This window comes from Barbatula barbatula (assembly GCF_947034865.1).
Source record: "Barbatula barbatula genome assembly, chromosome: 21".
NCBI lineage: Eukaryota > Metazoa > Chordata > Actinopteri > Cypriniformes > Nemacheilidae > Barbatula > Barbatula barbatula.
Window position 1 is genome coordinate 8,108,576 of NC_136784.1, and position 12,472 is coordinate 8,121,047.

At 36.1% G+C, this 12,472-nt stretch overlaps 2 protein-coding genes across 5 annotated transcripts; both read right to left on the bottom strand.

The window, feature by feature from the left end:
* Positions 1-848: 848 nt before the first annotated feature.
* laptm5 (lysosomal protein transmembrane 5) lies at positions 849-5,352 on the bottom strand. The gene is made up of 7 exons (XM_079484148.1): positions 5,140-5,352; positions 4,157-4,262; positions 3,826-3,902; positions 2,869-2,997; positions 2,658-2,753; positions 1,868-1,960; positions 849-1,208 (listed from the first exon to the last, which is right to left on the bottom strand). The coding sequence occupies exons 1-7, from the start codon at positions 5,206-5,208 to the stop codon at positions 1,134-1,136; spliced, it is 645 nt and encodes a 214-aa protein (XP_079340274.1). The 5' UTR covers positions 5,209-5,352; the 3' UTR covers positions 849-1,133.
* A 945-nt stretch (positions 5,353-6,297) lies between these two features.
* nobox (NOBOX oogenesis homeobox) lies at positions 6,298-12,243 on the bottom strand. 4 transcript variants are annotated; one of them, XM_079485380.1, is made up of 9 exons: positions 11,878-12,076; positions 9,806-10,789; positions 9,442-9,548; positions 8,862-8,959; positions 8,667-8,770; positions 8,113-8,296; positions 6,865-7,271; positions 6,487-6,785; positions 6,298-6,408 (listed from the first exon to the last, which is right to left on the bottom strand). In XM_079485380.1, exons 1-8 carry the CDS (start codon positions 11,909-11,911, stop codon positions 6,493-6,495), a joined length of 2,211 nt encoding a protein of 736 aa, XP_079341506.1. In that variant the 5' UTR covers positions 11,912-12,076; the 3' UTR covers positions 6,298-6,408; positions 6,487-6,492. The 4 variants fall into 4 exon arrangements, with proteins under 4 accessions (XP_079341506.1, XP_079341504.1, XP_079341505.1 ...); XM_079485378.1 differs by having other exon boundaries at positions 6,299-6,408; positions 8,113-8,335; positions 11,878-12,243; XM_079485379.1 differs by having other exon boundaries at positions 6,299-6,408; positions 8,667-8,779.
* Positions 12,244-12,472: the final 229 nt, after the last annotated feature.

Here is a 12,472-nt window from a genome sequence, read left to right on the forward strand (position 1 = left end):
CACCACGCGGTGCCTTGTGTGCCTGCGGTGGTAAGCGTGCGTATGCATTTGAAGGCCTAATACTGGAACAATGTGTGTGTGTGGCGTACGACTTGTGTATGAGTTAGTTCATGAGATTCAATTAGAGTGCGTGTTGTGTTTGAAGAATGTTTCGCATGCAATAACAAGATAATCAGTATTTAGTGACTTAAATATGGTTCTTTTTCTGACACAACCCTATCACACCGCTATCGTGGTTGTACTGCATGCAAGACGTATGGACTGGTTTTATATTATTTATGGTCTATGGTGATAATTATGCTGAAAATAGCCACTATTACAATTCTTTAAAAGTTTTTGTTGTGTCTAACAGAAAAACAAATCATACAGGTTAACAGACTAAAGATTTACAGTTTACATTTTGGGGTGAGCTTTTCCTTCAGAGCTGTTTGTAAAAGGCTCAGGAACACAACTTTTCCGGGAGTTCCCTGTTTGTCTATGCAAATGAAGTGTGTTTGTTTATACATTGCATAACACCGCATTTATGCTTTGGCATCCTGCATACATATATCCCCAACCTACAAAAATAATCCTCTGTACCGCCATGTGCCAACATCTGTCACAAGAATAATTTTAGAAGTTTGGTGTTTTTTATTTTATCATCTACCACACTGCAGCATACTGCAATGTTCTGGAGCACAGCATCTTTGTAATTCCCTTTGCTTAACAAGAAAACATAAAAAAAATAAAAAATGCAAAAATGTTTTCATTTATAGTTCATCAAGTATCATTAGGCATAATGGGCTTCTATTTAGACATTACATTACCAAATCATTTTTAAGTGGAAAAAAATATACATATACTTTAAGCTGGGAAAAGATAAATTTTATTAAGATTAAAATAAAAACAGATCTCACTAGTTCCCAATTTTTTTACCAGTTTTTGTGATGTATTATAGAACCATTACAGTTCAAACTAAACGCCAAACAAATTTCACCAAGCTTGGGCCACCTACCAGTAAACAGTAAGACGCACTATAGTAAGAAACATATTAATCATTATTTGGTTACAAGCATTGGAATGCATGTTTAGCGTGTGGTTATTGGCATGCCCATAACAATTTGTGCCCATAACCGACTAGCTTTTTTTGCATTTCATGGCTCTTCATAGCTGGGGGGTGCTTCTTCATTTTTCACTGTGAGAGCTTCATCATAAGAAGGTAGCTTCACCTGTTAGTCAAAGGAACAACAGATGTTTATTGGAATTATTTAATCCCGATACTGTACAGTAATTGATATTACATCTATATAATTATAGGAATGTATAGGGGCTTGAAAAAGTGTGTAGAAAATTATTTAAATGAATACATATATGAACACTTCACAATTACTAACCCTCGAGTTGTTCCAAATCTGTATACATTTCTTTTTGTTCTGATGAACACAGAGAAAGTTATTTGGAAGAATGCTTGTAACCAAACAGTTCTTGGCCACTATTGATAGTAGGAAAAATTATAATGGTTGTCAAAAGTGCCCCAGAACTGTTTGTATTTCCATATTCTTCTAAATAACTTATTTTGTGTTCATCAGAAGAAAGAAATGTATACAGATTTGGAAAAGATGCGTGTGTGTGTGAGTGTGTGTTGATGAGCATGCGTTTTTTCTTTAACATAAATGTCTCTTTTCATAATTTCATAATGAATACTTTTGTTTAAAAATCACTAACATTTTTACAATAAGAAATTACAGCATGTAAAAACATGTCTGCAGAATGGAACTAGCAGCTGTTTGGAATGGGAGATTTATGATCCAAATTCCACCATAGTCCATAACATTAAAACTACTGTCTCGTATGACACCAAAACAAACTCTGTTATAAATGCACTTACTGTCACAGTATGTCCAGTGTCAACATGCATACCAGGAGCTCTTTCTTCCATCAGGGCATAGAAACACCTCATTGACACTTGAAGGACATAAACCTACACAGAAAACAGAGACACAAATAAAAAAATACTGTAGGCTCTTATAAACAAACGCCACCACCTTTTGGAAGGCAGCTGAATTTCTCTTTACCTTTTTTATAAGAAAGACAGAAGCCACGTTATGACTGGCTCTCTATACATTGATTTCCTACCTCAGGAAACTAACTTCACTTTTTTGCAGTTATGTTTTGGTTAACCAAAGTGTCAAGGTCACACACAAACACACACACTTCCGTTCAAAAGTTTAGGGTCACTTATTCATTCTATATTTATTCTATATAATTTTTTCCATATTTTGGAATAATAGTAATTATAACGAAACTATGGAATAGCGCATATGTAATTGTTGCATGTTGTAACATAGGAAATCCAAAGTAAATCTGAAACTGTTATACTGTATTTTAGCATCTTCAAAGTATCTCCCTAGGATACTTTTCTTAATTCTTATTGGTTGCTTTTTCTTAATTTGCTATTCTCTTAATTATTCAGTACAATCCGCCAATAGAATTAATTAAATTCTTGGAGGTAATTTTTAATTAAAAAAAAATGTTAGAACAGTTATACTTTTTTTTACAAATACTAACTTTAAACATTTAGACAGATGTCTTCAGCTAAAAATGTTTTTAAGATCCTGAGAGACCCTAAACTTGGTAGTGTATGTATATTCAAAGCAGACACACATGTAATATTATACCTTCAGCAATACGTTAAAAATAAAGAAAACAGTGTATCCCATGGTGAAATGGCCCAAGTCCTCCTCATCCAGTCTATCGACTCCTTTGTAATATTTCTGTGTAGACAGACACAAATACACACATTTAGTGAACAGAAATGGGTTGATGAAGTGAACTCTTACTGAATTATCCACAAAAAAACGTGCGTAGTGTAGGTTATGTTTTTCTTACTGTAACTTGCAGGACGTCTTTGTATTTGGGGGTCCCTGGCAGTCCCCAGGCTCCATTAAACAGGGACAGAAAACTCACTCCCAAATCCACAAACATCAGCATCACAAAAGGCAGCACAAACATGGGGCCCTTATATAGACAAATACAACATTTTGAGCAATTTATAATATGATTTTCTTTCTTATGTATACACTCAATTTCACATATTCAATTAACAAAAATATAAGAACAACAAACCATTAAAGCCTAATCAGATATCAAATGTGTCGTTTGGAAAGAGAGTCAGGATTCTGTATTTCACCACATACATAAATATTGAGACAAGCTCTCTTTTTGGACGTTGGGTAAATATTGTTCGGCTACCGGGTTTATAATCGAAGGTGCGCAAAGATGACTTACACACTTACAATCTGCTTATGCACACCCTCACGCAAATATGCACACATCCAATAAAACAAAAGCAGTCTAGACTTAGTCAAAAGGGTTCACCACTCAGATAGTTGTTTCACTACAAGTTTAGTAAGCCAAAGAGATTTATTTGAAAACTGTTTTAAAGCATCCATACAAATAGCACAATGACCACAGTTTCTGTTATTAAAATCCATAAAATATATATTAAATAATAAATCTTTAATGTAAAATAATACATACAGTTTGTGTTTTATTTGGAAATTGTAAAATGCTGTGTCTTATAAGCCTCTGTATTACAAAAACAATCATCAATAGTTTTACTTTATATGTAAATGTAAATTTAGATTCCTTACTTTAAATTGATGTTTGTTTGTATAACAATACAGTATATATGTTAGTATACATTTGTTTACAATAATATTTGTATATTATTAAACACAAATGCATGTACACAATGCCTTTTCTTCACATATAGATCGAGTGGTTTTATGGATTCATTTTATATAATGTATAGATAGAAACTTTACTTTTTAGGCGCACAGTTACCTTGCGTTGAGAGAACAGAACAAACACACAAGAGATCGACATCAGAACCAGCATCAAAATGTTTGTGCTAATATCAACTGGAGAGAGAGAGAGAGAGAGAGAGAGAGAGAGAGATTTTATGTCCTTGTATGTCTTGTATATCTTATAATATATTAGTACTTTTTTAGTACAAACCCTTTTTTTAACAAAGTGCTAAACGGTCTGTACAAAATGGATCAAGATTGGTGATGTTTTAAAAAATTTAAATTTCAAAGAGTAAATGTTTGGAACCAATAAGCTTGTAAAAATAAACATACACAATAAGTAAGTGTTTGTTGTGACGTGAACTCACAGATATGGTCACACCGGGCAGATTTAATATCATGATAGGAGATGCTGTGAGTTTTCTCCCAAGAAGCCTTTCGAATGATGTCCCCCAGTTCCAACAGATTACCTATCTAGAGAAATACACACACACAGGGGCATAGATGGAATGAATCTGGCAGAATGAATTCATAAAGGTAAACGTGTCTCGGTCTGTGTGTACTCTGGCAGCCGGACTGTTTGGACTCTCTTCTCTGAGCCAACACCAACAGAACATGTTACACAGAAACAGCAGTTCATTCAGAAAAAAACTGTTGAAGTGTAAATTACATGACATACACACAGCCTCCTCCATTAGATATTCCTATGGCGGTTTACACATGGTCTGGTGGACAGAAGAACATTTTTATTCCTAAAAGCTAAAGATTATATAATGCATTTCATGCTTAACATTCACAAAATATTTATATAATAATGATGTAATTTACATTTATAACTATTAAAATCTTTGAGAGGAGTGTACAATTGTTTCTATGGCCTTTGTTAAGTATCTTTTATTTGTTCTTAAACAATAATCAGGTCCAGAAAAGGGAGACTGTACCGTACAACAAACATTCTGTCGAGCAAAAAATGTCAGTATTGAATCTATGGCACAAGTGACTGTCACTTCGGTCCTTTAAAATTTTCTTCTGTCGTCACAACACAAAGCCCATAAAATGTATTTAATCAGAATACAAAACCTTTTTATAGTTATTCATAACTGTCTACAACTAAACCCACTCGATTATGACAATACTAGATATATAGCCAAAATTTAAGCTTACTCACATCATTGCATAAATAGGCTACTACACAAAGCATATTAATTGACTTTGTACTCAATGAAACACATACATACAGTATATACAAATCCAACACTTCATTTGATCTTCTAGTATTGTTAAAGCTCTAAAGCATTTCTAAGTAAAAGCATATAAAGTTTATAAGTATATAAATAAGGCTGCATTTTACCAGATATAAGATGGCAAATGAGCTAGTTGCTGTGGTGACATGGCAGCACAGGGAACGTGTTCCTGACATATTTATCCTCCAAGTCTTTAACGATAAAACAAATAAGCTAAAAGTATCAGAAAACTTTTAACAGCACTTTACACGCTCTGATAATGATGGACAAACATGCAGATGCAAGTTCCTGTTTGGTGGCTGGTTTCCTGTCTTACTTGTGGGGAACCTTTTTGATGATTTGATGATTATGTTCATTTTAATTTTAGTGAGATAACATCTCTGTTCCTTTTCAAATATTTTTTTATGTATGTGAAGGAAATGAAACATGATCTCATAAAACAAACATTACAATATCATGGTACCTTTAGAATTTTGTATAAAAATAGAGTCATAGTGGGTTATAACAAATACAATAGTTCCATTAGTCAACTGTGAAAACCTGTGTATATCTATATATACATCTTTTTTTATTTCTTCGCAAAAGGTCAAGCAAGCAAAACATGTAATAAACATTTACACATATCTCACAACATCTAACTCTATCATAACTCAACCAGAAACAGGAAGTGGCAAGGAACTAGGACATGCATTCACAGCATGCATCTGTGTGTGAGAGAGACTAAGGTTAACACTGCACAAGATGTCTTTCATGCAATGTGCCATATTTCATTTTGTGGAACGTTTTCATTGGTTATTTATTCAAAACTTATTTTAGAAAAATGTTCAATTTCTTGAAAAATATACCTCATCTATCTCTGTCATACCCTCATTCAATTACACTGAAAGAGTGGATGAGTGTAAATATGGACTTAGAATACAAAAAATGAGAAGAGAAAGAGGAACTACTAAAAAAATGTTTTTTACAGAATGTGCAGACATGCATCAAGACTATTTCTTCAAAAACGTGTCGAAGAGAATTCTGCAAACACGCTTGTAAACCAGCGCCACCCTGTGGCGAACGCTAGTATATTCTTCTAGATTTATTGCATTCTTTCTATTTCTCTGATTACTTAAAACGGGGGTGAGAGGGTTGGCTGAAGATAAATATTTGTGAATTCTGTTTGCTTCACCTACATAAGTCCTAAACATCACTTCCAATAAATATAACCGGATCTAGCACTAAAAAACATAAACACACACAATAACACACTCAACCAGCGATGTTCAGAGTTCAAACACAGAGCACTTTAATAGAGCCAGCATGCCACAACAAAAACGTAAGACAAACATGTAAAGAAATAAAAATATTGCCTGGACCTCTTCACAGTCAGTAACCTGAAAAACAACAGACATTTATCAGAAATAGTTAAACATAAATAAAAATGTGTCAAAGAAACAAAGACCTATCCTCACATGCTCTCAGAAGTGAATTGGTGAGAAATCGCAATGAAAGGTGGGCTCTGCTTCGCTGACTCTGATTGGCTGATTAGTGTCTTCAGATTCTGCCTTGATATTGGGCAGCAGGGGGTCAGGGGTGGCTTTGGATAGGCTGGACTGTGGCGCTCCTTGCAGCTGAACATAATGTTGCTGGGGTAGCAGCTGGTGGTAGTGGCCCTCATGACCCTGTGATGATAACTGTGGCCGAAACAACGTCTGTGTAAACTGACCCGACTGACCGTAAACGTCGGTGGTCCAAGGGTGGGTCTGAAACGCTTCACACAAACATACACTTTACTTATTAAAGGTGTTTACTTCACTGATGTGCGGTGCGGGCTTACACTTTTTATTTACCATGAACTCCTGACTGCAGAAGCATCTGGTTGCCAGTTTGAGACTGGAGGTAGGCGTGCCCACTGCTAGTGTACACGGGCAGAGTATTGTTAGTGCTTGTGGTGAGGGGAAGGTACGGAGCGTTGCTGCCCTCAGTGGGGTTGGGTGTGAGGTAGGGAGAGGGTGTGAGGTAGGATAGGTGGGAGTACTGGGGCAATAGAGTGTTATTTTGTTGGGGTACGAGACAGTTTGTTTGCTGGGGTAACAATGTGTTTGTTTGTTGAGACAGTAGAGTGTTGGTTTGCTGTGTTAATAAAGTGTTGGACTGCTGAGGGAATGTGTTGAACTGGAAATTAAGGGAGTTGCTTGGAGGGGCAGAGGTCATGTAGTCCAGCTTTATAGAGGAGCTCAAGCCGTCATAGTCAAACCTAAGAACATCAGAAACACATTAGAGGAACTACACTACATAAAAAACGTCTGTTGTGTATTTGTCTTATTTCACATAAAAAAATCCCATACATAAATCTGATATATTGCCTCATATGAGTGTTTTTTTTCAGTCAGGGTTGTCAAAATATTTTGATGTCATCAATTATCATGATTTTATACTAAACGTGTGTTATACTAAACATAATGATAATATCGTTTAATATCAGCACACATTTAAAATGATGTTTTAAGAGCTAAAATGGTTTCAAAGTCTTTCTCCTCTCTACACTCATATGTTTAGTCTGCCTCATTGAACAAAACATATCATAGAAGATTAAAAGATTAATTTTACTGATAGGATTATCATTATTTTAATAATGTTGCGATAACTTTGTTATTGTTCATCCTTTGGCCACAATCCTTATTTAGTGAAAAGCTGATATTGTGACACATTTCAATACATTATATTTCTGAATGGAAAACCTTAAAACTAAATACAATTTATATTCAGACTTGAATATGAGTGCATGTTTTTCACAATTAGACTAACAGAACATCCATTCAATAAGCCTGAACATCTTTTACAATGTACCTCCAAGAATAGTTCTCTGGTTTTGAGGTTTTATAAATACAAACAGAAAACTAAACTCGTTAAGAGCCAATTTGATACTGTTCATATCATAACAGGACTAAAAGTTAAGTTTCAACAAAACATTGATGATGTCTCTCTAGTATAATTGGCAACCAAAAAACATCAGTACATCACTATGCAAATTAACACTGACATCTAGTGGTCAATGGCGGAACTGTAGGAAATAAATAAGCCAATTTTACACTAACCCAGGATCAGTCTGCAGGCCCAGTGGCGTTGTGTCTGTCGAGCTGGCCTCGCTGTGTTCAGGTGTGTCCAGTAGCAGAGACACAGTGTGAGATGGAGGGTTGTATGCAGTGATGAGAGGCAAGGATGCGCGCCGTATGGGAGGAGGGCTGTGCATGGGAGGGGGCATGTACTCCAAAAATCCTCCTTGAGACATACAAGGTCCCATTTCAACACAAACTGGACCTGATGCATGCAGATAAAATCTTAAATACAGTTTCACACACTGAAAATGTTTGCTAAAGATGTCAAGAGTGCAGCCTACTGTCAGATTCATTCTAATTAAATGATTTCTAATTAAATAGTTTCATTATAATTTAATTTAGTGTTAATGTAATTAAATAGTTTAAGTCCTAATATACAGCTGAATGAGTTTGAGTCTTAATGTGTAATGTAATTTAAAAAATTTAGACCTAAATATATGTTAATTATATGCTTAAGACCTAATGTACATTTTACTATTAGCCTAAGTCCTAATGTATAGTTTGCTAATAGCGTGTGTGTATAAATGTGTGACCTTGTGGACTAGTGCAGCTGGCCAGGATGGTACTGTAGGATGGAAGGGTGTTTCCAGGCTTAGGATGTTGAGGTGCAACAGCAGGACCTGTGAAAATTGGTGGCCTGTTTCCGCTCCGCCGCCCCCCCCCCCCACAATATTAATGACTATATGCATCAGATAATATAATATTAGGTAATGTTACATATTTCTTACCTGTTGACTTGGATACAAGGTTGACTTCGACTAGGAACCTTTTTTGCTGTGGTCTTTGCTGTCTTCCTCCACTTTGCGCGACGATTCTGAAACCACACCTGTTACGAGCATCAGGGGAACATTATTGACACTTGCATGTTATATCGGATGAGAAGATAATTTGATTAGTTTAAACATATATATTTAGGACAGCGGCTTCAACCGAGGGATCAGAGTATATTGGATTAAAATTATTATAAATAAATGACTAATAAATAGTTTATTATTCCGTTAGTAAGTTAAGATTCCAATTCAGTTGAATGGGCTAATACAATAAACAATTGCAACAAGTAACCTGAACAATAAAAAAAAATTGCAGCTTTTTTGGGGGGGGAATTTACAGCTTTGACAAACAAAGATAAAAAAATTATTCAGTTTTTTTCAATTATCTATTCATCTGAAACCTTTATATTAGCTGTGCTGCTTTTTATGCGCAGGCCTTTCTATTATCATTTCTGAAGTTCAAGACAGTTTTTTAGAATGACACACTAATGCACGAGAGAACTGGGATTAAAAGAAATGAATGGCAGTGGACAGTCACCATGATTCTCTGTGGTGTAACGCCAATAGCGGCTGCGATCTCCTTCCTCTTTTCTCCATCAGGATAATGATCATCCTGAAATACGCGCTCCAACTCCACCAACTGATCTACATACAAAACAACACACAATTTAAACGATATACACATATATATATAGATAAAAACAGACCCTAGCCTCAGAAAAAGCTTTTTTCTTTCACATTGCTGTTGGATGATTTTATATCTCGTGGTTTGATTTAGTTGAAATTCAACAGACACTGAACATATAGAAATGCTGATTAAATGAAAATTTGAAAGGTCTCTTATGTTTTTTGCAGCTGTATATATTTATGTTTTGTATCCCTCTAAATTAAAATTATCTTACCAGTGCTGTAGAAAGTGCGTGTTTTCTTCTTCGGAGGCATCATTGGGGGCATCAATTGTGCCTCTGAGCTGATGGAGGGTAAAGTATGTGTGCTGGTCTCTCCACTAACAGTCTGCAGAGGCAGCAGTGGTGCCGTTCTGCTGGTGAAGCGTGTGTACCGCCGTGTGGTGTAAACATGCCTCAGCCTCACCTCCACCTGCCCTTTGGATGGCACCGTGGTTTGGGGCTCTACAAGGGGGCTGCTGTCATATGGTCGTTTCCTCATGCATGGGGCTTCAAATAAAGCCTGTGTTGTGACTTGAGCTTGGAGTACTGGCTGGGGCTGAAAAGTGAGTGGCAATGTGGGATGATTTTGAGGTGGTAACGTGATAGTTAAAGGTCTGTGTGGGGATTCGATAGGGGGCTGGGGTAGATTTGTAGACTTTGGGGGGCATAACAGTTCTTCACCCATGCTTCCCTCCATGGACTGCTCACACACTATCCCCAGGTCTATGGTACAATCAGGGCCCATCTGCAGGATACAGCCCTCCTCCAAAGGTGGCACCTCCACCAAATTGGTGGTCTCGTGATCATCATCTGTTATTGTTTCGTTATCTTCTAAACCAACAGCAGAACATTCAGGCAGATCTTCATTTGTGTCTTGCATGTTTTTATACATCTCGTAAGTTGAAACAAAATCCTCCTTTTTGTGTTCGTCTGTGCTTTTGGGTCCAATATCATGTTCACCCCCCCCTTTGTCCTCCTTATATGTCTCTGTTTTCCCATTCTCAGATTCTTGATCGATTGTCCCGTGTTCCTCAGGACTGTCCTCTTCTTTCAACTCAATGTCCGCTTTTAACCCGTGTGACACCTCGTCTTTCAGTTCTTCCTTCACACTTTCTTCTTCATCACCGTTCACTTTCCTCTCTTCGTCCTGCTCTGTTTGTCTGTATCCAAAGTAACCTCTCTGTTCTTCTTCCTCCTCACACAGAGCACACAGATCATCTTTAAATATAAACAGTGTGAAAAAGAATTATACCTCAACGGCGTGTGAAAGGACAAACTAACACATCAATAAACTTCATGAGATCTAGTTCTCTCCTCTAATCCAATTCACGATCGATTCAGCTTTGGCATTACCATGTGATGCATTACCAAATTTAATATACAGTTGTTTATAGGGTTTGTTTTTTTCTCCCCAAAATAATTAACATAATTTAACCCAAAAAGTGAAGATTAGAGCGTTCCTTGCTAAAATTAAGTAAACTATGGTTTTTGTATATGGAACAATTCCAGCATTATGGATGTGACATTTGCAAGCAAAACTTACACGTTCACAGAATATATGTTTTGCCAATATATTGAACAGTCTGGATATATCCGAAGATACAATATAGCTTTAATAAACGAGTCTATACTCATGTTCTATTAAAGATAAGACATAGTTATAGATTTATTTAGATTAAACATACTTTGAAGAATTTCTGTGAATTAAAAAAAACACGAAACAGAGGCAAGGGGTCTTCACAGAGCATAAAAAGTTACAATATTTTAATTGTCATGTGCCATCTGTGTAAAACCATCATACATTCTAAACCATAAACACCTTTCAGACATCTTCTAGATGTTTATATATGACATCTGACAGGAAACATCTCCAAGATTATTGCAGATGAGCAAACACTCAAAAAAATGCGTTTTGCAGATACCATGGTTTTACACATGGTAACCAATCTGCCCAAAACTCATGGTATATTCACTTCGACTATAATAAAACAACAAACTTTTCCTACGTGTTGTCAACCAACAAGTAGCGGAAACAATAAAATAAAACGTAATACCCGAACTTTTATTTAAGAAAACCAACATGGCATCTCATTACAGTTACGAAACAACGCTTCAGGCTTTTTAAATCGACCACTTTCTCCACGTGCCCACGCATCACTAATTAGACAATAACCTGAACCTGAACTACCTCCTAAGTATCAAACCATTAGACCTTTAATCCTCGTGAAGAAATTAGACCAATTAACGTTAAACAATTATCGGTGCCAAAAACGAGTCAATCAGGTGATTTACATCAAATTACCCACCGTAATCACTGGCAAACAGGGCATCTTCAGCCATCTTGTTGCCCACGCAAACAGCTTTGTAACTTTACACTAGAAATGTAAGTTAGCTTGAGTGAAGCGCAAACTGCAGGATGAGTATTGATTGATAATTTGCACGAGCTGCGCAACACACATCACGTGACGTGTAGATGATGCGTTTCCGTTCAGTCGTCTTGTCTGTACAGGTGGATCCTTAATCCGGACGCTTTTATACAAACCGACCCTGTAACATTTCAAATCTTCTTTTGTATGGTTATGGATGTCTCTGAGGTTTGAAAATGTAATTTTTGCTTTTACAGAAAACAAAAAGCCTAAACAGTTTGACTTGTTTTTGATCTGCTTCATGCTAGAAATTGTATACACACTTTGCATTTTATAAGAGCAAGTCCTCTGTTGTCATAATAAAATAAATCGTGCATTCTCAACCAGAACAATCGAAACCTCGTTGTTTTCTATTGTTTCACAGTTTTAGCCTCCAGCTATTTTCAAATGAAGGTTTTGCAGTCTTAATAAAAAATAGCCTAACATTTTATTCTAAAGAATATGATTGGCAGTTAGAAAAATGTACAAATCATAC